This window comes from Microcaecilia unicolor, chromosome 1 (genome assembly GCF_901765095.1).
Source record: "Microcaecilia unicolor chromosome 1, aMicUni1.1, whole genome shotgun sequence".
Lineage (NCBI taxonomy): Eukaryota > Metazoa > Chordata > Amphibia > Gymnophiona > Siphonopidae > Microcaecilia > Microcaecilia unicolor.
The window spans coordinates 555,252,304-555,279,594 of NC_044031.1; the positions used below are offsets into that span (position 1 = coordinate 555,252,304).

The 27,291-nt window shown below is 46.2% G+C and overlaps 1 protein-coding gene across 1 annotated transcript in view; it reads right to left on the bottom strand.

The window, feature by feature from the left end:
• The window catches only part of SLC25A32 (solute carrier family 25 member 32), a 71,648-nt gene that overhangs the window by 22,177 nt on the left and 22,180 nt on the right, over positions 1-27,291 (bottom strand). Inside the window, 2 exon segments of the mRNA XM_030217576.1 lie at positions 4,484-4,644; positions 20,353-20,438. Of these exon segments, the coding sequence (XP_030073436.1) occupies positions 4,484-4,644; positions 20,353-20,438 (247 nt within the window).

Here is a 27,291-nt window from a genome sequence, read left to right on the forward strand (position 1 = left end):
TTCGAAGCTGACGAGTCAGAGAAAATTAATGAATTCTCTGTAAACCTGAAGGATGTAATGGGGCAGTTCTACAAACTGAAGAGTAGCAAATCTCCTGGACCAGATGGTATTCATCTCAGAGTACTGATAGAACTGAAAAATGAGCTTGCGGAGCTATTGTTAGTAATATGTAATTTATCCTTAAAATCGAGCGTGGTACCGGAAGATTGGAGCGTGGCCAATGTAACGTCGATTTTTAAATAAGGTTCCAGAGGAGATCCTGGAAATTATAGACCAGTGAGTCTGATGTCGGTGCCGGGTAAAATGGTAGAGACTATTATTAAGAACAAAATTACAGAGCACATTCAAAAGCATGGATTAATGAGACAAAGTCAACATGGATTTAGTGAAGGGAAATCTTGCTTCACCAATTTACTACATTTCTTTGAAGGGGTGAACAAACATGTGGATAAAGGTGAGCCGGTTGATATTGTGTTTCCTACTCAGAGACACCTTGGTACTTTTGCACTGCTGTGCCCTATGTATGAGGATGGGGGGAGGGGAAGAGGGTTCTTCAGGCTGAAAGATCTCCACACTATGTACAGAATACCTCCTTATTGGAGGGATTGGTCTATTGTGAGCTGGGTCCCGGCTCTGGTATATTGGGCTTGTATTTGAACACCCATCACATTACAAAACTCACTCCTAAGCGATTCATAGACCACCTCACTTCTCCCCTGACCTACATGTTCCAAGAAGACCGTTTTCCTCCAAAAGACACCATCAACGACATCTCAAACTACAGGCCTGTGGCATCCATACCTCTAACAACCAAAATTATGTAAGGCACAGCAGCCAACCAGCTAACTGACTACATCAACAAATTCAGGGGGAAAAATGGGGGGGGGGGGGGGGGTCCACACCTTCCACAGAGAAGAAGCAAGCATAACATCACAGGTGGAAGCAGAACCAAGTCCAAATGACCAGTCCAAACAGGAAGAGCGTCAAAAAAGTTTATTCAGACCCTACACAGTCTGTGTTTCGGCAGCAAGCCTTCCTCAGGGGTCTAAAAACAAAATATAAATTATGAAATATAAAAATAATGATAATGATAGGGACACACAAAAAATAGCATAAATATAAAGATGCAATCACCACCAATGAAAATTATACATAAAAGACCACACAAGGTAACAATATTACATTATAACAATATAATGATATCAAAGAAAAATCAAAGTGCAAATTCAAAAGCACAGTCAATGCAAATACATCAAAGGGATTAATAATTAAACATATGCCTAAAAATGTGAGCACCATTACAAGCAAGGAAGTATGAGATGAAAGAAAAAAAATGTGATGTCTGTGCGGCCAGGCTACTAAGAATGCTGGCTCCTCCTACATCCCAATGGCTTTATTTTGTCAGTTTTTCATTAGGACTTTTTTTTTTTTTTTAATGGACCAAAAAGATAAACGCACTGAGCACAAAAACATCTAGTAAATAGCCATTTTCAGAAAAAAAAAAAGACAAGACGCTTTTCTGTTTTGAAAATAGCTATAAACCCCTACTTGAATTTTGGACTTTTTAAGTTGGACTTACATTGATTTGGCTCTGGAGGAATAGGCTCCATGAGTTAATGCTCTGGGAGGCCAGGGCGGCCCATGGCAACCCAAAGAGACGAAAGAATTTTATTAATATATGGAACCCTTATTTGCAAAATATATCTCATAAAGCAAGAAGTGCTGTACTAAATAATTTTAGCAAACCCTAATGTAAAGGGAACCCAGTAGACATATACTCCTTGTACAAGACAGTAATGTTTGGTGACAGAATTTTGGTACAGAGGTTATATGGGGGGGGGGGGGGGGGTAGAAGGGGAGTAAATGTTGTAAAAATTGATGATACAGTTAAGATGTACATAAATGCATATGATGAATCACTATGATTACAGAATGTTTGCCTTTCATAAAACTGTTTCAAATGTTTGATCATCAATAAAAACCGTTTAAATATAAGTTGGACTTACATTGAAAATGCCCCTCCACATGTTATCTGCAGGGTTCTGCTCCTTTTATTGTAATTAGTCTTCATTATGGAGAAATTAGACCTTACCTGCTAATTTGCTTTCCTTTAGTCCCTCCGGACTGGCCCAGAATGTAACTCATGGGTTGTGCACGACTTCCAGCAGGTGGAGACTGAGAAAAAAACTGCGACTCTAGAGAGAGCCAATAAGAGTCCTTGCAACAAGAGAAAGATCCAGTAACAAAGTACCAAAGCAGAAGAAAGTAAAACAATAAGTAAATGGTCTGTGCATACGAAAGCCTAAGCAGCCACAGGCACATTGCCAACCCAGGGTGTGTGCCACCAACAATGTGACAATGACATGCCCCTGCATATCATGCACAAAAGGTTACATACTGAACCATAGAATTTAAGTTTTCTTTTCTTTTTTTTTTTTAAACAATGAAACCAGAAACCAGCAACATAGCTCCCAAGAAAACAATTTCACTTAACTCTTGAAGACACATAATACCTAAAGGGAGGGATCTGGGCCGGTCTGGTGGGACTAAAGGAAAGCAAATTAGCAGGTAAGGTCTAATTTCTCTTTCCTTAGAGTCCCTCCGGACCGGACCAGAATGGGAAGGGAAAGGGAAATGGGACTTGATATACCGCCTTTCTGAGGTTTTTGAAACTACATTCAAAGCGGTTTACATATATTCAGGTACTTATTTTGTACCAGGGCCAATGGAGGGTTAAGTGACTTGCCCAGAGTCACAAGGAGCTGCAGCGGGAATCGAACTCAGTTCCCCAGGATCAAAGTCCACTGCACTAGCCACTAGGCTACTCCTCCACTGATTTGACTGATGGGAAGTAACAAAGCAGTAAGATTATGGGAGGGACCCCAACAGCCCCGCTGTCAAAATGTGTGCCCCGAAAACAACTTGCTGATGACTCAGGAGGTCCAATCGATAGTGCTTAGAAAAGGAATGCAAAGAAGACCAAGTCACCACCATGCAAATGTCCTCCGGAGGCACCAGACAATGCTCGGTCCAAGAAGTAGCCTGACCTCTGAAAGAGTGAGCCTTAACTCCTTCTGGAACAGCTTTCCCAGAAAGAAGGTAAGCTGATGCAATAATTTCCTTAAGCCAACGAGAAATAGTGGGCTTAGAAGCCATAAACCCTTTGTGTGAACCTCCGATGAGAATAAACAAACGATCGGCCTGACAAATCTCCTCCATAAACTTAACAATGCTTCAGAACTCTTTTGACATCCAAACACTTCAAGAGACGCTGCTCCTCCGACCCAGAGAAAGAACCTAGAACAGGCAACACCACTGGTTGAAATGAATGAAAACGAGTCAATACCTTGGGCAGAAAAGAAGGAACTGGTCTTAAAATCACTTGATCTGAGCTGAAATGTCCCCCCCCCCCCCCCAGGAACTTGGACTAAGTAATACTATAAATTTTAAATCATGCAATCCATGATGAGATTCACACCAATGTTGAACCAAAGGAGATTCCACACATCCCAACCTCAAGTTACTCAAATGCTCCACTATGCGGTATTTCACTGGTCTCTTCATCTGTCCAATACAGTATTTCAAACAAGGACATGGAGAGACTGATTGGTTGTTGTGAGGAATTTAATGCGCATGTACAACTCTTCAGTATAGTGTTAGCACTGGCATAATGGTCAGCGGCCATATTTGAGGCTGGTTGCATTTTTCTGCTCCCATTGTTAGCCAGATATATTTTAGAATGTGTTTGAGATTCATTGTTTATATGATAATATTGACATTATGTTTTGATCCAGATACCCCCTGAAGAATACCCCTGAAGAACCAGCAAAGATGAAACTTGGCTCCAAGTCAGGGGAAAAAATGGGGATTGTTGGACACTGTGCCTGAATGAGTGGCAACTATTACAAAGAACAACTGGAAACGATTGGAATTTAGAACAAACAATGTCTGTTGGCTTTAAGTGCCCTTTTTTGTCTTCATTTTATGGAATCTGATTGCAACATTTAGAACAATGTGCGATGACAGATAACAGTGACCAGCTGATCAGTGTTGATTTTGGTCACGTGGGTTTTCTAAGCACAAATAATTTATAAAAACAACATTTAGAACTCACAACATAAAACAAAGGACTTTTATGCCCTTTTACTAAGCAGCGCTAAACAGTGGCTTGTGCTATCCCCAGCGCGGGTTTTTCTCACATGCTGTAGGCCACTTTTAGGGTTGCCAGGAAACAGCCAATTTTCCTATTTCTTCAATAATGACCATGTGCTAATTCTCCCATTACTGCATGGCCATTACCAATGCCCACTCTCCTCGCCCATACCCACCCCAGTGCTAAAATATAAAAACTTTTTTAGTGCACGCACATGCAAATCTACCGTGGGATGCCTAAGCATGCTCCACGGTAGAGCATGTTAACCTGCGGTAAGCAAGTATTAGTAAAAAGGACCCTTATAATAGGTAGCCTGAAAAAAGCACTTACCTTGTACAATCCAGGAATACCCTCATGCTTGTATATCTTTATAAGTGCATCAAGCATTCCTTTGTACTGTCGTTTTGATGGGTCAACACCAGCATCATATTGCAGAACAAGCCGAGTCTTTGTTACCCAGATAGGGTTTGTGATGCAAAGGGTCAAGGCACCTTAAAAATCAATGGGAAAACCACAACTAAATTTAACTAAACACTGGCTCCTACAGAATTAACTTTCAAAATTGCCATATAAAAAAAAATGCATCTTGAACAGAAATCAAACCAGATTCAGCATGTCAGTGAATTAATTTTCATCGTGTGATATCGACTCAAATTAAACTCAACCTTAACTATTACATACATAGTGAAAATAATGAAATCATTCATAGCTGAAGTATATCATAAAAAATTCTGAACTTAATTGTTTAGTGTATCTGGCAAGAGTTACAGAAGTGAACTCCACTAAGGTCAGTACTGCTAAAGTCATCAACATTGAAGTTGTGTTCTGGCCTGTGTGAAATGCATTAATGGGCTCAGATCAGTTTCCAAAGAACAAGTGACCACATTCATAAAATCACCATCACAATTTGGCACCAAGTGACTTTGTGGCTGGCAGGCTCAGAAGAGAAGGCAAGAATGCATAGGATTAGAGAATGTTAAATGCTGACACCTGATGCCTCCTTGCTTGTTTTCACATGCAACAATTGTGGTATTATCTGACAGAACTCTTTCCTGCTAAAGGGCAGGAAAAGCCTGATCGCTCTAATCTTGTCCATTTAACCAGTTACCTTCCAAACTGGACCAGTGTCCCTACACTACCTGTACCATACAGTGTTCCCCGTCTCTTGAAGGGGATATCAACAGTCAGCAATATCCACGGAGTGGGATTTAATTCCCTTTCTGCTTGTCAATGTTTATATTTATTTCAGTATTTGCTATACAGCAAAGATACTTACCTGTAGCAGGTATTCTCAGAGGACAGAAGGCTGATTGTTCTCACACATGGGTTGACGTCTGCGTCGGCCCAGGAATCGGCAAATTTTTGCAAGCAAAAAAATAAAGCTTTGCCAGAGTCTTCTGGTGCGTGAACAGCGCGCACTGCGCATGCGTGGACAACTTTCTGCCCGTCGTGTGAGCATGCCTCCTCAGTTTAATCAAAAAGTATAAATTCAAATAAACAACAACAACTCCAAAGGGGAGGTGGGCGCATTTGTGAGAGCAATCAGCCTGCTGCCCTCGGAGAATACCTGCTACAGGTTAAGTATCTTCGCTTTCTCCGAGGACAAGCAAGCTGCTTGTTCTCACATGTGGGGTATCCCTAGCAACCAGGCTCACTCAAAACAATGAACACTGGTCAATTAGGCCTCCCAACAGCAAGGACATAACATAGATTGACCTGAAACCATAAACAACTAACTGAAGTGCAGCCTGGAACAGAACAAAATTGGGTCTAGGGGGGTGGAGTTGGATTCTAAACCCCGAATAGATTCTGCAGCATTGACTGCCCAAACTGACTGTCGCGTCAGGTATCCTGCTGAAGGCAGTAGTGAGATGTGAATGTGTGGACTGATGACCACGTTGCAGCCTTGCAAATCTCCTCAATGGAGGCTGACTAAGTGAGCCACTGACGCAGCCATGACTAACATTATGAGCTGTGACATGACCCTCTAAAGACAGCCCAGGTTGGGCTTAAGTGAAGGAAATGCAATCTGCTAGCCACTTAGAGATTGTGCGTTTTCCGATGGCGACTCCCCTCCTGTTGGGATCAAAAGAAACTAACAACTGGGCAGACTGTCTGAAGGGCTTTGTCTGCTCCACGTAAAAGGCCAATGCTCTCTTGCAGTCCAAGGTATGCAAACTGCATTCGCCAGGGCGGGTGTGAGGACGGGGAAAGAATGTTGGCAAGACAATTGACTGGTTCAGTTGGAACTCTGACACCACCTTTGGCAGGAACTTGGGATGCGTGCAGAGGACTACTCTGTTGTGATGACATTTGATATAAGGTGCATGTACTACCAAGGCCTGAGGCTCACTGACCCTATGACCTGAAGTAACAGCCACCAAGAAAATGACCTTCCAGGTCAAATACTTCAGATGGCAGGAATTCAGTGGCTCAAAAGGAGCTTTCATCAGTTGGGTGAGAACGTTGAGATCCCATGGCACTGGTGGAGGTTTGACAGTGGGCTTTGACAAAAGCAAACCTCTCATGAAGCAAAGAACTAAAGGCTGTCCAGAGATAGGCTTACCCTCTACACTGCGATGGAAAGCACTAATCGCACTAAGGTGAAATCTTACGGAGTTGGTCTTAAGACCAAACTCTGACAAGTGTAGAAGGTATTCAAGCAGGGTCTGTGTAGGACAAGAAAGAGGATCTAAGGCCTTGCTGTCACACCAGATGGCAAACCTCCTCCATTTGAAAGATAACACCTCTTCGTGGAATCTCTTCTGGAAGCAAGCAAGACTCGGGAGACACCCTCTGAAAGACCCAAGGAGGCGAATTCTAAGCTCTCAACATCCAGGCCATGAGAGCCAGAGACTGGAGGTTGGAATGTAGAAGTGACCCCTCGTTCTGAGTGATGAGGGTTGGAAAACACTCCAATCTCTATGGTTCTTCAGAGGACAACTCCAGAAGAAAAGAGACCAAATCTGACGCGGCCAGAAGGGTGCAATCAGGATCATTGTTCCGCAGTCTTGCTTGAGTTTTAGCAAAGTCTTCCCTACTAGAGGTATGGAAGAATATGCATACAGAAGGCTTGTCCCCCAAAGTAGGAGAAAGGAATCCGACGCTAGTCTGTCATGGGCCTGAAGTCTGGAATGAAGAGTCATAATAGACCCCCTTCCTCACAGAGAAGCACTTTACACCAAAATGTGCCATTATCCTAAACAGAGAAATGAACAAACCATGAGAACAGACCACAGAAGAAGGGTGGAGTTCTGGATTCACCTGCTGCAGTTGAAGGAAAGAAAATTATCAGCAAGACATAATTTCTCCTTCCTTAGCAACTACAGAAGAATCTAGAGACTTGTGGGATGTAGCAAAGCAGTAGACATGTAGGGTGGGAATCTGAAACTCCTGCAGAGAGCATCAAACTTCTGCTCGAGCTTCAGCATTCAAATAATGATTGGAAAAAGGATGCAACTAGGGCCATGCAGCTGCTTCACATACGCCTTTGAGGGACCCCCCCCCCCCCCAAAAAAAAAAAAAAACTTCATGATTCCACCCAAGAAGTCGCTAGAGCCCTAGCAGTAAGTGCTCAAAGAGAAGCCAGCAGCCACTTCCCAGAAAGAAGGTACACAGAGGCAATAGCCTCCTTAATCACGTGAGAAATTGTCGCCTTAGATGCTGCATGACCCTGATTCAGGCCCCCAAAAAAGAACAAAATAGTTGGACTGCCTGAGAACACTGATCAGTATAGAAGCACTCAACAAACATCAAGGCAACAGAGCAAGTGAAAATTCGTTTTACAATCCCCTTCCTTAAGAGGGCAGAAAAAAAGGCTGGTTAAGATAAAAAGCCAAAACCACCCTGGGAAGACAAGGAAAGGTATGAATAGTCACTCCTGAATCTGAGAAAGGAATGAAAGGATCTCTGCCTCACCATGCTTGTAACACAAACTCCATGAGCCAAGTCAACAGCTACTAGAAGGAGAGATTTGAAAGGAAGATCTTTCAAAGTAGCCTGCTTCAGAAGATCAAAAAGAAGCTGATTTAAAAATATATATATATTAAAAACAAAAAATTTAAGAGCCTGCAAAACCATGCTAAGGTTCCACTCAGGACAAAGTGGATGAGAAGTGAATGAGGAATCTGGAATCTAACCCCTTAACAGGCACGAGCTGCCACCTAAACCTTAAAGAGTTGTAAGCAAGACCTTGCTAAGACCATCCTGCAAGAAGGCTAATATGTATGTCAAAGAGGTCCAAAACAGAGACCACACCCGTTTGAAGCATCATGCTTAAAAACTCGCCAGACACAAGCATACATGGCTAAGTTGAGCATTTTCTTGCCAGAAGTTAAGTTGCAATGATATTGTTAGCATATCCTTTCCTTCTCCATTTCAGCCTCTCAAAAGACAGGCCACAAGACCAAAGCAGAAGGGATCCTCCTTCCGAATGGGTCTCGGACGGAAGAGTCCATGACTCAAAGAAAGGCAAATAGTTGCCTACCAGACAACAAATCAAGCCCGCATACCCCGACCTCCTGGGCAAATCTGAAGCAAACCAAATGACCAACTCCTGACAACGAAGGACTCTGAAGAACTCGACCTATTAGAAGCCACAATGGGAACACAAACAGAGTCGACTCCGGCCAAGGCTAAAGAATAGCATCTATGCCTTCTGAACTGACCACCGGTCTTCTGCTGAAAAACCTGGAAACTCTGACAGTGTGACGTGTCATCACGAGATCTATTAGGGGTGTGCCTCACTTCCAAGTTACCAGCTGGAAGGTGTCCAGAGCCCAACTCCCATTCCATTGGGTCCAGAGAAGTCCTGTTGTGGAAACCAACTTGCCCACTAAGAGTTTCCACTAGGTGGGCGGCTGAAAACAGCTGCAAGTGCCTTTCCGCCTAGTGAAATAGAAGCTGAATTTCCATTGCAAGAGGAAGACAACTAGTGCCTCCCCTGCCTGTTGATGGAATCCTCTGCCATCATATTGATACAGAACCCAAGCTGGTTTGCCCTCCAGAATAGATCGAAAGGCTTGAAGAGCATTGTGCACTGCTCTGAGCCCTTGTAAACTGGATTGCCACAGCACTGCAGTGTGGCTCCATAGACCTTCAGCAGCTGTGTTGAAGACAGCAGGCTGGTATTTATGACTACAGCTATCCAAAGGGGAGATGCAGAGACACCCCTTGGAGGAGCTTGTTCAGTTGAAGCCACCCTGACATACTGTGCTTCACCAGAGGTGCCCACATGAGATGTTAATGGCAGCCCTGAAAAACAGGTGAAAGACTGCTGAAGCGGATACATGCGAGCTTGGCCCAAGACGCCACCTCCAAGGACAACACTGTAGCACTCAGCACCTAAACATAATTCCCAAGCTTGGAGATTTTGAATTCGCAAAGTGACGAATTTGCTCTTGAAGACTATGTTTTCTCCTTTTTTTGAAAGACACCTGGCCCTGGATCACGTCGAATCGTATCCCCAGATATTCCAAAGTCTATGGTGGGACCAGATGACTCTTGTGCAGATTGACAACCCAACCTCGAGTCTGCAAAAGTGTCATGACCCTGGTAGTTAATTGATAACTCTACTGCTCTGACGAAGCCCTGAGTAGCCAGTTGTCCAGACAGGGATGCACTTTGATTCCCTCTTTTCTCAGAAAGGTGGCTACCACCACAATAGCTTAGAGAAGTTTCTGGGTACCATAGCTAACCCAAACCACATCGCTTGAAACTGAAAGAGATGTCCTAGACTTGAATGGCGAAGAACACGCCAGTGTGGGGGCTACAGAGGAACAGGCAAGTAGGCCGCCGGATACACCCCTGGCAGCGCAGGGAATTGTTAATGCTTTATTTATTTATTTCTCCGAGTGAACTAACTTTATTTATTTAAATTCTCTGAGTGAATTGACAGAGAAGAGAGGATTCTAATTCTAACTGCCAATTTGCTTTGGCAGGAATCGTGTGTGTGAAAGCAATGTAACCATTTTTGTGCTGAAGAGGGGAAGGGAACAGCACCTGTAGAATGCTGACTGAGAGAAAAACAGAATTAAATGAGCCACCATTTACACAACAGAAAAATAATCCAGTACCCCTGCTCAACTGCTGGCTCTGAAGCCCACATAGCGTGTGCCATTAGCATGCCCTACCCCATGGCAGACGCACACTAGCCCATCTGACTGCCCCAGCCTACCCTGGCCGGGGGCTCCAGCATCTGCTGTCCCTGGCCCTCTGGGTACGCCTACAGGGAAATTCCCTACTAAGTACGTGACAATAGCATTAGTCCCTGACAAAGGGCATGAAGCTAATTGAATGAATTATTAGGTATATGTGCTGCCGAACGGAGCACTGCTGGAAAGCCTGGGAGCTGCAGGGAGAACCTATAAGGAATACACCCAAACAAGGTGAACAGGTAAAAGTGGTGGGATAGGGACCCGCACCCCTTAAGGCAAGGCCCTGCAGGACCGAGCCAAAGCCGAACACTGTGGCACCAAGAAGTGCAACTGGGAGTTGTGGAGCCAAGCTCCGAGTTCAACCTGGTAGTGGTCATTAGGCTCGACCACACTGTTTGGCCGTGGACAACAGAGCAGGGAGCTAGGCCAGAGACAGGAGCAGATCAAAAGACGACCCCAATGTCCCATCCTGCACATCCTTTAAAGCCATTCCACCCTCCTCGGCAAGGTGGTTTTCTTTTTGTTTTTTTTGTACCTGTAGCCACCAAAGAATCAAGGTAATACAAGCCTCCCAAGTTCATCCTGAGAAATAGAAGAAAGGCAAGTTGTGGACCAGGCCACCCCAAGACTGGAATCTGGGGTGGTCCACTGAGCATGTGCATAGCCTCATGTACAGGGAATGCTTTAGGTGGCTTCCAGTGTGCTAGCCATCCCAGGAGTAGAGACTGAAGGGTTTTGCGACTCTGAGCTATTAACATTCAGAGCCTCCAGAGCCTTAGCCATAAAGAAAGTTGTCTTCCATGGGGAAAAAAAAAATGTTAACAGCTGTAGAACGGCCTCCTCTATCAACCATCTCCTCACCCTTCTCAACTTCCACATAAAAACAGAAGGTAGTGAAGATGTCAAGCCTGATGCATACTGTAGGGAAGATGGAGGCGCCCAAGAATCTTCCTCAGAGATAGGTTTGAAACATCCTTCTTCATTCACAGAATCCAATTGCAGAGGCTATGAAGCTTGCAAGGACCCAGAAACCTTCAACTACCGCTGAGAGAGATAGACAGAAGACCTCTGCAGAATATGGGCTTGATGCACTGAAAGAACAAATGCTGGAAAAAAAAGGCACCAGTGGACCAGGAGCTACAATACAGTCAGACACCTTACCAGCACACGTATACGGTCCAGAAATATGCCCAGCTTGCAGAGGCAGAATGGGTTCTGCAGCCACTGGAGCCAATCATGCAGATTTAAAATGGCTGCGGGAGTCTGAAAAACTGCGTCAGAGAATGTCAGCTGAGGAGAGAGAAGCTGTAATTGTATAGCGTGGGAAGACAACAGGTTCGCCTGCGAAAAAGACTGCTCCACTGAAATACCCTCAGAACGCCCTGCCGACGTTTCCCCGACACTGCTCTCTGCTTAGCATAGCAAAAGCAGCGCTGACAAGGCTCTGAAGCCATCGCAGGGAAAAAGTGAAACCATAAGCCCGAGGGAAAAAAATGTCAATGAATACTCGCCAAATCTCCAAGAACCAGTTCCGACTCACCATTCTGGCCCAGGGTAAACTGGTAGCAACAGAGGGAACCCCATCCAACATCCAAGTAGTCACATAAGCAAGCAAAGCTGCTGTAATCATTTTTTTTTTTAACTGTGTGTGGAAGGAGGAAGTGGATGGATAGGGGTGGGGTGAGGGACGGACCTGCCTCCACCAGGTGTATCCTCTAAAGCCGGCACCGATTAGCCCAAGCATCCCCCAGGCTCTACTAAACTGGGAAACCCAGAACACAGATAAAACTAGAAGCTTGTGACAGACCATCCACCGCTTGCTTGAGATAAGAGATACACTGACTAACCAAGGAGCATACTATCCTATATGACAGAATTCAGTACTCTGTATCTCCACCTGATGGTAGATAGTCATAACCCAGAAGTCTCTAGATTCATCTGCTGCAGGTGGTAAAAGTAGTCAACTAACAATACAAAGTATACTACTTGCAATATCAACACAATACGTAATAGAACATTATAATTGATAGTGAAGGGTAAGACAAAGTTGTAACATATAGATGGGTAAGAACGTAGGAACAGTTAGAAATTAAGGTGATCGATTTGAAGAAAGTTGCACATGAGGTCAGAAAGATGGTTAAATATTATCTCAGCTACAGTAGGAGTGGATAACCATGACCCGCTGAAGTATGTGCAGCCCGGGTCACTCCTTGTGTGTGAGTGAGACTAACAAGTTAGTTACTTGTTCCATTAAAGGCCTGATTGAAGAGCCAAGCTTTCACCTGCTTCCTGAAGTAGAGATAGTCTTGTGTTAAGTGGAGCTTTTCAAGCAATGCATTCCAGAATGTGGGGGTTATTCCAGAGAAGGCTCGCTTGCAGGTATCATATCGTGTAATGTCTTTTGGAGAGGGTGTGGTAAGTAAAAGTCCTTGGGAGGACCCTAGTTTCTTTGGCAGTGTGTGGAGGATCATTCTATTCTTCAGATACTCAGGGCCATTTCCTTTCAGGGCCTTGAAGATCAGAGTTTTAAATTTAGCCCTGTATTGTACTGGTAGCCAATTAAGTTTTTGCAAAAAATGGTGTGATGTGGTCACGTCGATTGCAACCTTCTATGAGTCTTGCTGCTGCATTCTGAATCAACTAGAGCTGGTGCAGGCCCTTTGTAGTCAGACCATTGTATAGTGCATTGCAGTAATCCAGTCTTAATGTTACCATGACATGCACACTTGGGATAAGATTTACCCTCTCTATACAACACCAGAATCCCAGCATTGTTTCTAACTGAGCTTGAAGAAAAAAAAAAAAGACAGGAACTACCTTCCACATTCCAATAAAGGGTATGATACATACCTGTAGCAGTTGTTCTCCGAGGACAGCAGGCTGATTGTTCTCACGACTGGGTGACGTCCGCGGCAGCCCCCACCAACCGGAAATAAGCTTCGCGGGACGGTCGACACGCAGGGCACGCCCACCGCGCATGCGCGGCCGTCTTCCCGCCCGTGCGCGACCGCTCCCGCCAGTTGAATGACTAGCAAAAAATATGAAATACACAACTCCAAAGGGGAGGAGGGAGGGAAGGTGAGAACAATCAGCCTGCTGTCCTCGGAGAACAACTGCTACAGGTATGTATCATACCCTTTCTCCGAGGACAAGCAGGCTGCTTGTTCTCACGACTGGGGTATCCCTAGCTCTCAGGCTCACTCAAAACAAGAACCCAGGTCAATGGAACCTCGCAACGGCGAGGAAACAACAGAAATTGACCTACGAAGAACAACTAACTGAGAGTGCAGCCTGACCAGAATAAATTCGGGTCCTGGAGGGTGGAGTTGGATTTACACCCCAAACAGATTCTGCAGCACCGACTGCCCGAACCGACTGTCGCGTCGGGTATCCTGCTGGAGGCAGTAATGTGATGTGAATGTGTGGACAGATGACCACGTCGCAGCCTTGCAAATCTCTTCAATAGTGGCTGACTTCAAGTGGGCCACTGACGCTGCCATGGCTCTAACACTATGAGCCGTGACATGACCCTCAAGAGTCAGCCCAGCCTGGGCGTAAGTGAAGGAAATGCAATCTGCTAGCCAATTGGAGATGGTGCGTTTCCCGACAGCGACCCCTAGCCTGTTAGGGTCGAAAGAAACAAACAATTGGGCGGACTGTCTGTGGGGCTGTGTCCGCTCCAAGTAGAAGGCCAATGCTCTCTTGCAGTCCAATGTGTGCAACTGACGTTCAGCAGGGCGGGTATGCGGCCTGGGGAAGAATGTTGGCAAGACAATTGACTGGTTAAGATGGAACTCCGACACCACCTTCGGCAGGAACTTTGGGTGGGTGCGGAGCACTACTCTGTTGTGATGAAATTTGGTATATGGAGCATGAGCTACTAGGGCTTGAAGCTCACTGACCCTACGAGCTGAAGTAACTGCCACCAAGAAAATGACCTTCCAGGTCAAGTACTTCAGATGGCAGGTATTCAGTGGCTCAAAAGGAGGTTTCATCAGCTGGGTGAGGACGACGTTGAGATCCCATGACACAACAGGAGGCTTGATAGGGGGCTTTGACAAAAGCAAGCCTCTCATGAATCGAACGACTAAAGGCTCTCCAGAGATGGCTTTTCCTTCCACACGATAATGGTAAGCACTAATCGCACTAAGGTGATTCCTTACTGAGTTGGTCTTGAGGCCAGACTCTGATAAGTGCAGAAGGTATTCAAGCAGGTTCTGTGCAGGGCAAGAACGAGGTTCTAGGGCCATGCTCTCACACCACACGACAAACCTCCTCCACTTGAAAAAGTAACTCTTTTTAGTGGAATCCTTCCTAGAGGCAAGCAAGACCCGGGAGACACCCTCAGACAGACCCAACGCAGTGAAGTCTACGCCCTCAACATCCAGGCCGTGAGAGCCAGAGACTGGAGGTTGGGGTGCAGCAACGCTCCGTCGTTCTGCGAAATGAGAGTCGGAAAACACTCCAATCTCCACGGTTCTTCGGAGGACAGCTCCAGAAGAAGAGGGAACCAGATCTGGCGGGGCCAAAAGGGCGCGATCAGAATCATGGTGCCGCGGTCTTGCTTGAGCTTCAGTAAGGTCTTCCCCACCAAAGGTATGGGAGGATAAGCATACAGGAGGCCGGTCCCCCAATGGAGGAGAAAGGCATCCGACGCTAGCCTGCCGTGTGCCTGAAGTCTGGAACAGAACAGAGGCAGCTTGTGGTTGGTCTGAGAGGCGAAAAGGTCCACCGAGGGGGTGCCCCACGCTCGGAAGATCTTGCGTACCACTCTGGCATGGAGCGACCACTCGTGCGGTTGCATGACTCTGCTCAGTCTGTCGGCCAGACTGTTGTTTACGCCTGCCAGGTACGTGGCTTGGAGGAGCATGCCGAACCGACACGCCCAACGCCACATCCCGACGGCCTCCTGGCACAGGGGGCGAGATCCGGTGCCCCCCTGCTTGTTGACGTAATACATTGCAACCTGATTGTCTGTCCGAATTTGGATAATTTGACAGGACAGCCGATCTCTGAAAGCCTTCAGTGCGTTCCAGATCGCTCGGAGCTCCAGGAGGTTGATCTGCAGATCCTTTTCCTGGAGGGACCACAGACCCTGAGTGTGGAGCCCATCGACATGGGCTCCCCACCCCAGGCGAGATGCATCCGTCGTCAGCACTTTCGTGGGCTGCGGAATTTGGAATGGACGTCCCAGGGTCAAATTGGTCCGGATGGTCCACCAGAGCAGTGAAGTGCGGCAACTGGTGGAGAGGCGGATGACATCTTCTAGATTCCCGGTGGCTTGAAACCACTGGGAAGCTAGGGTCCATTGAGCAGATCTCATGTGAAGACGAGCCATGGGAGTCACATGAACTGTGGAGGCCATATGACCCAGAAGTCTCAACATCTGCCGAGCTGTGACCTGCTGAGACGCTCTGGTCTGCGAAGCCAGGGCCAAGAGATTGGTAGCCCTCGCTTCGGGAAGGTAGGCCTGAGCCGTCTGGGTATTCAGCAGCGCTCCTATGAATTCCAGAGACTGAGTAGGCTGGAGATGGGACTTTGGGTAATTTATCACAAACCCCAGCAGCTCCAGAAGTTGAATAGTGCACTGCATGGACCGGAGGGCTCCTGCCTCCGAGGTGCTCTTGACCAGCCAATCGTCGAGATATGGGAACACGTGCACTCCCAGCTTGCGTAGATACGCCGCCACCACCACGAGGCACTTTGTAAACACTCGTGGGGCAGAGGCGAGCCCAAAGGGCAGCACACAATACTGAAAGTGCCGTGCGCCCAGGCGGAATCTGAGATACTGTCTGTGAGCTGGCAGTATTGGGATGTGAGTGTATGCGTCCTTTAAATCCAGGGAACATAGCCAATCGTTTTTCTGAATCATTGGCAGAAGGGTGCCCAAGGAAAGCATCCTGAACTTTTCTTTGACCAGGAATTTGTTCAGGCCTCTCAGGTCTAGGATGGGACGCATCCCCCCTGTTTTCTTTTCCACAAGGAAGTACCTGGAATAGAATCCCTGCCCTTCCTGCCCGGGTGGTACGGGCTCGACCGCATTGGCGCTGAGAAGGGCGGAGAGTTCCTCTGCAAGTACCTGCTTGTGAAGGGAGCTGAAAGACTGAGCTCCCGAAGGACAATTTGGAGGCAGGGAGGCCAAATGCAGGGCGTATCCGCACCGCACTATTTGGAGAACCCACTGGTCGGAGGTTATGAGAGGCCACCTTTGGTGAAAAAATTTTAACCTCCCTCCGACCGGCAGATCGTCCGGTACGGACACTTGTAGGGCGGCTATGTTCCCGTGGATCCAGTCAAAAGCCCGTCCCCGGCTTTTGCTGTGGAGGCGCAGGGGGCTGCTTAGGCGCACGCTGTTGACGAGAACGAGCGCGCTGGGGCTGTCCCTGTGCCTGGCGAGGCCTTCGGGCCGGCTGGTTGTACCTACGCTTTGCAAAAGAATAGGGTGCAGCCTGCCGTGCCCGGGAAAAACGCCCACCCGTGGGGGCGGGTGCTGAAGGCGCCCGGTGGGAGAGCTTGTCGAGAGCGGTTTCCCGCTGATGCAGTTGGTCCACCATCTGCTCGACCTTCTCACCGAAAATGTTATCCCCCCGGCAAGGGACGTCAGCCAGTCTCTGCTGGGTGCGGTTGTCCAGGTCAGAGGCACGCAGCCATGAGAGCCTGCGCATCACTATACCTTGGGCCGCAGCACGAGATGCCACGTCACAGGTGTCAAAAATCCCCCTGGACAGGAACTTTCTGCACGCCTTCAGCTGCCTGACCACCTCCTGATAAGGCCTGGACTGCTCCGGCGGGAGCTTATCGACCAGGTCCGCCAGCTGTTGCACATTGGTCCGCATGTGGATGCTCATATAGAGCAGGTAAGATTGGATGCGGGTCACGAGCATGGAGGATTGGTAGGCCTTCCTCCCAAATGAGTCCAGAGTGCGAGACTCCCGCCCCGGGGGCGCCGAGGCGGTATCCCTCGAACTCCGTGCCCTCTTGAGAGCAGAATCCACGACCGCTGAGTCATGGGGCAACTGGGGCCGCATGAGCTCTGGGTCAGAGTGGATCCTGTACTGGGACTCTGCTTTCTTGGGAATGGTGGGATTAGTTAGTGGTCGCACCCAGTTCCGGAGCAGCGTCTCCTTCAGGACATTGTGCAGCGGTACCGTGGAGGACTCTCTAGGTGGTGATGGATAGTCGAGGACCTCGAGCATCTCGGCCCTCGGCTCTTCCACAGAGACCACGGGAAAGGGAATGCTTATAGACATATCCCGCACAAAGGAGGCAAAGGAGAGACTCTCAGGAGGTGAGAGCTTCCTCTCCGGTGACGGCGTGGGGTCCGAGGGAAGGCCCGTAGACTCCTCTGAGGAGAAATATCTCGGGTCCTCCTCTTCCCCCCACGAGTCCTCATCCTCGGTATCGGACATTAGCTCATGTAGCTGCGTCCGGTACCGGGCCCGGCTCGACGTCGAGGCACCGAGGTCTCGGTGTCGTCGAGCGGTGGACTCCCGCGCCGGCGGGGACGGAGCTCCCTCCATCGACGTCGACGGGGACTCCACCTGCGTGGCTGTCGAGACCGGCACCGCAAGCGGCGGCGGTGTCGACTGCCCCGGCGCCGGGCTAGAGCTCGCCGGCGCCACAGTCATCGGCGCCGAGGGCGCAAGCACCCCCGGCGCCGGCACAGCCTGGCGCATCAGCCCTTCCAGGATCCCCGGAAGGATGGCTCTGAGGCACTCGTCCAGGCCCGCTGCCGGGAAAGGCGGTGGGGCCGGTAAGGGTGTCGGTGCCGGAAGCTGCTGGGGGCCAGGAGACGGCACCGAGGTGCCGGAACCCCGACGCGTCGGTACCTCCACCACCGACGGAGATCTCTCCTCTCTGCGATGACGCTTCGGCGTCGACTCCTCTTCAGGGTGCACCGAGGGCTCCCGGTGACGGCGCTTCTTGTCTTTTTTCCGGTGCACGTCACCGGTGCCGGAGGGCATGGAGGAGGAGGAGGTCGATCCCCCTCGGTCTCGGGGTACCGGGTCCGACAGGGTTCGGTCCCGTGGCTCACGAGTTGAGGGAGTGACCGGGGCCGACTGCCCACGCGGTCTCTCTACCCCACTCTCGCCGGCGGACCGGCGGGCCGACGGGACCTGTTCTCCTGGGGTCGCTGCCATCGGTGCCGATGTCTCGGGCATCGATACCGGTACCGAAGAACCGGTCTTCGATACCGATGCCGTCGAGGTCGACGTCGAGGGGCCGGCGCAAGTTCCAAAAAGACGGTCCCGCAGAACTTGCCTCGCAACCTGAGTCCGTTTCCGGAGACCGAGACACAAAACGCACGACTTGAGATTGTGCTCCGGCCCGAGGCACTGGAGGCACCAAGCGTGGGTGTCGGTCTGCGAGATCGGCCGGCCGCAGCGACCACACTTTTTAAATCCACTCGGGACCTTCGAGGACATCGACGGAAAAATCGCGTCGGCGAAGTCAAAGTCGGCAATGGTGGCTAAAATCACACCACGAAAACTGAAACCGACCGAGCGGCCACTAGGCCGCAACGAGGCGTCCCCGCTAGAAAGCGAGGGAAAAGAAGGAGCGCGTGCTCCACACGCGCAAAATTCTTTTTTTTTTTTTTTTTTTTTAATAAAAGAGAAAGAAGAAGAAGAAGAGGCCGAACAGGCCAAAAGCGACGATCCGCGTAAACGCGGTCGAAAAAATCCGGCGGCTGAAACGAGAGAGAGGGGAAAACACAACTCTCTCAGTCGCGGAAAAAAAGTAACTGGCGGGAGCGGTCGCGCACGGGCGGGAAGACGGCCGCGCATGCGCGGTGGGCGTGCCCTGCGTGTCGACCGTCCCGCGAAGCTTATTTCCGGTTGGTGGGGGCTGCCGCGGACGTCACCCAGTCGTGAGAACAAGCAGCCTGCTTGTCCTCGGAGAAAATGATATATTTAATGGGAAACAAATGTAAGCTGCTCAAGAATGATCTCCCCAGGGACACATTAAGTCCTTGTTTAACAATGCTTACTGAAAGAACAATTGATCTACAGGAGAATGGAGGTGTGGGGGGGGGGGGGGATTTTCATGTCCTTTATATAATCTATTAGCCTCCATTAAGAGGGGGAGATATGATAAAGATGTTTAAATACCTCCAAGCCATTTGGACGTGGGACGAGCCAGCATTTGTAGTGCATTGGTCCCCCTGACATGCAAGGACATCAACCGGGCAACCTAGGGGGCACTGCAGTGGACTTCATAAAATGTTCCCAGGAACATAGCTCCCTTACCTTGTGTGCTGAGCCCCCCAAAACCCACTACCCACAACTGTACACCACTACCATAGCCCTTACGGGTGAAGGGGGGCACCTATATATGGGTACAGTGGGTTTATGGTGGGTTTTGGAAGGCTTGCTGTTTCTTCCACAAATGTAACAGGTAGAGGGGGTATGGGCCTGGGTCCGCCTGTCTGAAGTGCACTGCAGTACCCACTAAAACTGCTCCTTGGACCTTCATGCGCTGTCATGGACCTGAGTATGACATCTGAAGCTGGCATAGAGGATGGCATTAAATATTTTTAAAGATGTTTTTTTGAGGGAGGGAGGGGGTTAGTGACCACTGGGGGAGTAACGGGAGGTCATCCCCAATTCTCTCCGGTGGTCATCTGGTCATTTTGGGCACCTTTTTGTGCCTTATTCATAACAAAAACACGTCCGGGTGAAAACGTCCAAGTGTTCGTCAGGGACGTCCTTGCTTTTTTCGATTATGGGTCAAAGATGTCCAAGTGTTAGGCACGTCCATGTCCCGCCTTCGCTACACCTCTGACACCCCATTGAAATTTGGACGTCCTTGCGACAGACTGCAGTTGGAGATGTCCAAAATCGGGTTTCAATTGTACTGATTTGGACGTCCATCTTCCGATTTATGTCGAAAGACGGGACGTCCTTCTCTTTCGAAAATGAGCCTGATAGAAAAAGAAGGCAAATAAAGACTATGTATCTATGTATGTTCCGCTACTCTAAGAAAAGACAGAAAGTGTCCCCATGTTCAAAAAGAAATAAATTTAGAATAATCCATTTTGCTCACCAGCCTCAGCAGCAGACAACAGGTGCTCTGTAGCACAAAGACTTTCTGCTCTCCCTTCCTTCTTATAGCCTTTGATAGCATTATAACTGAAAGAGAAAAGCACAGAAATTGAGACTACAGAAATATTCAAAATATACTTTCACAATAATCCATATTCAGGAAAATAAATTATATTTTCAGGTTTATCAATGGTTACACTTCCGGTAACATTCACAGTAAGAAAAGTTATTCACATAAGATAATATAATCATCCTGCTGTTGTATAAGAAACACATCAAAAGTATTCCAGAAAGGATATGGTAACAAAAAAAAAAAAAAAAACACATTCAAAACCAAAACACGTTAACAAAGTATAAATTAAAGATGGTCTCAAAAAGGTGCATTATGTATAAATATTTCCAAAAGGAAAGGGTTCATAATCCATCCTGCTTGGAAAGTTTTTTTTAATTTTACAAAATATATATATATATATATTTTTTTTTTTTTTTTTTTTTTTTTTTTTTTAAGTCTAACTATATTGCTCTGTCATTGGCAAGCATAATTAAGAGCATGACTCTCATAGAAATTATTTCAGGAGTCTTCTGCAAGAGCAGAATTGGAATATTCACATACAGAAGACCATATCCTCAATTTAGAGACAGTCTGCTGCGAGACTCTATCCTGGAAGAGGCTGAATTGCTTAACCACCTCAATATGCGCCCAAGCTGATGTGTGCTGACTCATGAAAATTTCTTGTACAATGGACACCAGGCTAGGACGTGGAGCTCGAGAACTAGATTTGAAGACCCCAGTCCTAGTGACTTCAGCACCCAGATGGTTCTGTGCATGGATCTCTGAGCAACCTCCAGAGAGTTGTGAGGTAGCATTGGACATGGATGACTATGAAAACAGCACAGAGTTCCAGTATGCAGATGGACTGAGTAAAATTCAAGCTGTAGAGTGACCTGCAGTGATTCCTGACTGCAAGATCTTTTTCAGTGTGGAAGGAAATAAAGTGGCTGCAAAGACTGAATCCCAGATTTATTTAATATGCTGCTTTTGATATCTGGAATTAAAAGGACATGAACACTTGCTGAATTCTTTTTTTTTTTTACTGTGTTTGTTACATTTTCAGGAACCCTGTGCTTGACTACATTAAGCAATATTTGAGTGTACTGGAGGTTATGCTAAGGGCTGTGGAATCTGTAAAACTGTACAGACTAACTCCAGCTTCAAAATAAGTTTGCAATATATTTTTCATCATTTATGCTTATTATACATATCTGAACCGATACACTCACATCACCCCTCTCCTCAAATCACTTCATTGGCTTCCGATCAGGTACCGCATTCAATTCAAGCTTCTGCTACTAACCTACAAATGTACTCGATCTGCAGCCCCCTCCTTACCTCTCAACCCTCATCTCCCCTTACGTTCCTACCCGTAACCTCCGCTCTCAAGACAAATCCCTCCTTTCAGTACCCTTCTCCACCACCGCCAACTCCAGTCTCCGCCCTTTCTGCCTCGCCTCACCCCACGCGTGGAACAAACTCCCCGAGCCCATACATCAGGCCCTCTCCCTCCCCATCTTCAAATCTCTGCTTAAAGCCCACCTCTTCAATGTCGCCTTCGGCACCTAACCTCTACACCTCTACCCAGGAAATCTAGACTGCCCAAACTTGACATTTTGTTCTCTAGATTGTAAGCTCATTTGAGCAGGGACCGTCCTTCTTTGTTTATTTTGTACAGCGCTGCGTAACCCTAGTAGCGCTCTAGAAATGTTAAGTAGTAGTAGTAGATGGGCTGTTGCTCAATCATCTAAATAGGGGAACAATTGCACTAATATGACAACACATTTTGTGAATACACTACCTCATGTACAAACTTAGGGACCCTTTTACTAAAGCTTAGCACATGCTAATGCATATTAATGTGTGCTAAATGCCAAGCATCCTAATTTATACCTATGGGTCATGTGGCACTTAGCACATGCTAATGTCCATTAGCACATCTAAGCTTTTGTAAAAGGGCCTCTTAGATTGTAAGCCTTCTGAGAGCTGGGTAATACCTACTGTACCTGAATATAACTTGCCTTGAACTACCACTAAAAACATGTGGAAAGGAAGTTAGGCCAAACAGCAATATGCAGTATTGGCAGTAACTATTCCCTGCACTGAATCCAAGATACTTCCAATGAATTGGTTGTTATGTCTATGGATATAAGTAGGCTTGGAGCCCATGGAATATAACCAGTCTTTTTAAAGCAAAGTAATCAAAGTGGCCAAGGAAACTACCTTGAACTTTTCTAAAACCAAAAAGTGGTTCAAGATCTAGAATGGGATGACATCTTGGGGGGGGGGGGGGTTGTGAAAGATATATCCTCTTTCCCTTGGTAAAACAGGCTTAACTATACGGGCTTTTAAAAGGGAAAGAGCTTCTTGACAACAGATAACAGATAGCCTCCTTCGGCTCAAGATCTGGCAAATTATTTTGAGCATAAAGTATTAGTCATTAGAAAGGAATTTTCTACAGTGACTGATATTGGGGAATAGGTTAAATATATCCAGTAATATAAATGACTCTTTGGTAACGGATAGATCTTGGTCCTCTTTTGCTCCACCTTCTATTTATCAAGTACAAAATTTTGTTAACAAGTACTCTAAATCTCATTGTATTCTTGATAGGTGTCCTAGTTATCTCTTGAAGAATGCCTCTGATATTTTTATACAAGGCCTGAGAGAATTCATTATATCTATGTTTCAGCAAGGTCAATTCCCAAAGGAGAAAGGAGGTATTATTTTAAAACAGATCCAGAAAAATAGGAAGATCACCAAGGATGTTTTGTCTAACTACAGACCTGTGGCCTCCATCCTTCTATTGTTAAAGGTGATGGAGGGCATAGTTGCTAAACGACTTATGGAATACTTACAGCATTAATTTTTTTATTGCACAGCTCACAACTGCGTTTCTGCCCTAATTATAGTACAGAGACCATTTTAACTACTTTTATGGCTGAGCTTAGAAGACAAGCAAGCCTGGGCAGGAGGAGGATCATGATATCCTACTGAGACTACTCAATCACATGGGTATCTCTGGGAGGTCTTAGCTTGGTTTGAGGGATTCTTATGACATAGAACTTACAGAGTAAAGATGTCAGGTATTCTCTCCTCGGAGTGGATACCTGAATGTGGAGTACCACAAGGTTCTCCCATTTCTCCACTGTTACTTAATATACTGATGGCACCAGGTTACATATTAGAGTTGAGTGGTTTCAAGGCTTACATCTATGCAAATGATGTAACCACCTGTATTCCATTTATTGACTGACTTCTTGAATGTGCTGGATGATGTCAGGTGTGCACTAGGTTGACGTTGAAGTTAAACAGAGACAAAACAAAATTTTGGTCATTTCTAGTCCATTTAAGCCACTTTTAAGCAATAAATTCTGTATTGGTCAAAAAAAAAATTAGATAACAACATCAAAGTTCTGGGAATAACTCTTGATCAACATACGTCATTTGAAATTCAAACATCAGCACTTGTGTCAAAAGTATTTTGATCATTATGGCAGCTACGGAGGCTAAGATCTTATTTTTTTAAAACATGCATTTCGCATTGTGGTTCAGAATTTAGTAATGTCTCAATTAGACTATTGCAATGCTGTATATACTGGACGTAGGGATATTGTTTTCAAAAAACTACAAACACGAACAGTGCTGCATGTTTAATCTGTCGTGTAACACAATATGATCATGTCACTCCTTTGTTATGATTATTGCACTGGTTGCCACTCCAAGCCAGGGTTATTTTTAAGGCCTGTATGTTTATCAGATGCTCTATGAATTGACCCCAAGCTATATGCTGCCCTTGATAGAGTTATCTATGCATAATGCTTTTGAGCAGACACGGGGCTGTCTTATTCGTCATCTGCCAGAATGTAAAGGATTAGTATAACAGTCAATGTATGCTGCTTTTTTTCAAAACAATGCAACAAGATGGTGGAATACCTTATCTAAAGACATTAGAGAGGCATTATAAGAGGTTCCAGAAAAAAAAATTGAAAACATTTTTGATTCGGAAACATCAATGCACAGATGCTGAAGCAGCTATTTTCTGCTCTTGTTCTGAGAATTGTCATACTGAAGTCTTATCTTTTATATTATACTATTCTATTTCTGATGTTCTGTATTTGACATTATTATAGCTCCTGTAAGCCACATAGAACAACTAGATTTGATATCTGGATGTTTGTGGGATATAAATCTAATAAAAACATTAAAATGATAGATATTTGTTGAAGCCGAGTTTAACCACAATACAACTGGTGGCCATTTGGCAGTTTCTGAAACAGGAAATTCTGTATTTGTGGCAACCCAATCCTGAGAATCCAATGGTTGTTAGTCAAGGTTTCAGTATCAACGCCAATGTTTTCATGGAGGCAGTCAAATTGCTGTCCCCAGTTTTTGGCAATGAATCAAGCTGGAGCTTCTAGGTTCTCTGCTGCTTTGAACAACAGCGAGAACCTTGCTGTGCTTGGAGACAGGGAGGAGGGTAACTATGCCCATTTTGACCTAAGTTTGATGGATCTGTCCTGTATCTTCCCACTATGTCTACAGTAGGAATGGAGGAGTAGCATAGTACACTTAAGAGTACCAGGCTGACAACCAGTGACTACCGGTTCTAATACTGCTGCTACTGCTCCATGTGATCTTGAACAAGTCAATCCTCTACTGCCTCTGGTACAAAACTTAGATTGTAAGCCCTCTGGTGACAGGAAACTACCTAGTTATTTACTTGGAGGATGCAGCCATGTAACCGAATTTTAGGTATTATTGAAAAACGTGTTAGCTAAATCCAAAAACTAAATAAAAATTTGCAAACTCCTTTGTCTTACTCAAGGTATTTTGCATATATTGGCCCAAGAAGAACTGTTAAGAAGCTATGCAAGACAATAACACAGTATTCTGAAATACCTTTCTCCCAAGAGTATGCAATACCCTGGCATCAATCTCTCTGGTTGCACCAAGGAGTGGGACTGGGAACTTCTGGCTGTCTTGAGAACAGAGTTAACCACCAGAGAGTCATCTCAAATTCAGGAAACTTCTGGATTCCATCCTCTTAACAGAATATATAGAGGAGAAATCTCCCACATTCTCATCTGTACATCTTTAATACTCTTGTAAATGGACATTGTCACACTTGCTTGAGGAGAGGAGGGTTTTGAGGAATTTGAAGATATCCTATATATCTGACCTAGGCTCCTCTGCCATCTCCTTTTTAAATGTAATGGTATTATCCATTTCTCTGAGAAATGTAGGTGAATGAGAGGTCATCTGGGAGAAATGCTCTCCTTTCCTGTGAAAAGACCAGAGTCAGTGGAGCCCACTTCATTAGAGAATTTTGCTGGCTCATGATCAGACTCCAACAGTGCTCCATCTCAAATCCAAAACAATACACCAGTGGGTAGGTCGGAAAGGGAGCCTGGAGAGATATCAAGGACTCAGTAGGGTAACTCTTGTTTGAGACTATCTAGACCCCGATTATCTTTGATACCTTGGTGAAGCTTTCTGCCCTGATGCACTTGAGTTGGACAGAGCAGATGACAGATTCCGACATTGATGAAACACCTCCAGGCAGAGCATGGATCTTGAGAATCGGCTGGACATCCCTTTGCATCAACAGGAAGCGTTGTGTCAAGTGAGGAATTGAGTGAACCTCTCATCAGTGCTGTCCAGCTCCTTCTTGAGGGCTACCAATGTCGTTTAAAGAAGGTGCAGCAAGTGAGGTCACATTATGCAGATGCAGTTGAAGTGCATCTTTGACCTGGTCCTGAGAGACTGTCATGACCCCATGAACATTGAGAAGGATGTGCAGTCCTCTGTCCTGGGGTGCTTTGCAAAGCTGGTGGCTACCAATGCTTCTGTGCTCTTGACAGTGAGCTCTAACAAGGAACGATAATGATGCTTCTTCACCTCTGTTTGATGTACGGCATCAATGGTATTCAATATCAAATGAAGAGTCTGAAGCCTGCTTCTTCTTAAGCTTGGTATCAGTCAATGCCTGTTCCCAACGGCCTCTATCTGCTCCCCACCATCCAGTGCAGCTCTGGGTGCACTCAGGATCAATGCTTCTGAATGGAACTTTGGTGAACAGAAGAGTCTGCCTTTGATCTTCATGGCCATTAAGCCTTTTTATACCTTCCAAAAGTACAGATAACAATTCATGGGTTTGTGATCAGACCCTTAGGTGCTGTGGATCTCTGAACTGGATACAGCCTTGTTATGCAGCCTGTGATTTTTAAAGCCACTGAGAACTTTCATCTGGGCCATATAGCTGAAAAGAAAATAGCCAAAGTGAAATTAAATGACTTGATATTAAATAAAAACAGGCCTGGCCAAGTCACAAGGCCCTGAGGGATGGACGTGGTAAGCAAGATGCCAAAACAAAACAAAAATGGTCAGTATTATTAATGGAGAAGGGTAGTTAGTGGGGTTCCCCAGGGGTCTGTGATGGGACCGCTGCTTTTTAACATATTTATAAATGACCTAGAGATGGGAGTAACTAGTGAGGTAATTAAATTTGTTGATAACACAAAGTTATTCAAAGTCGTTAAATCGCAGGAGGATTGTGAAAAATTACAAGAGGACCTTATGAGACTGGGCATCTAAATGGCAAATAACGTTTAATGTGAGCAAGTGCAAAGTGATGCATGTGGGAAAGAGGAACCCAAATTATAGCTATGTCATGCAAGGTTCCACGTTAGGAGTCACAGACCAAGAAACGAATCTAGGTGTCTTCGTTGATGATACGTTGAAACCTTCTGCTCAGTGTGCTACTGCGGCTAAGAAAGCAAATAGAATGTTAGGTATTATTAGGAAAGGAATGGAAAACAAAAATGAGAATGTTATGATGCCTTTGTATCGCTCCATGGTGCGACCGCACCTTGAATATTGTGTTCA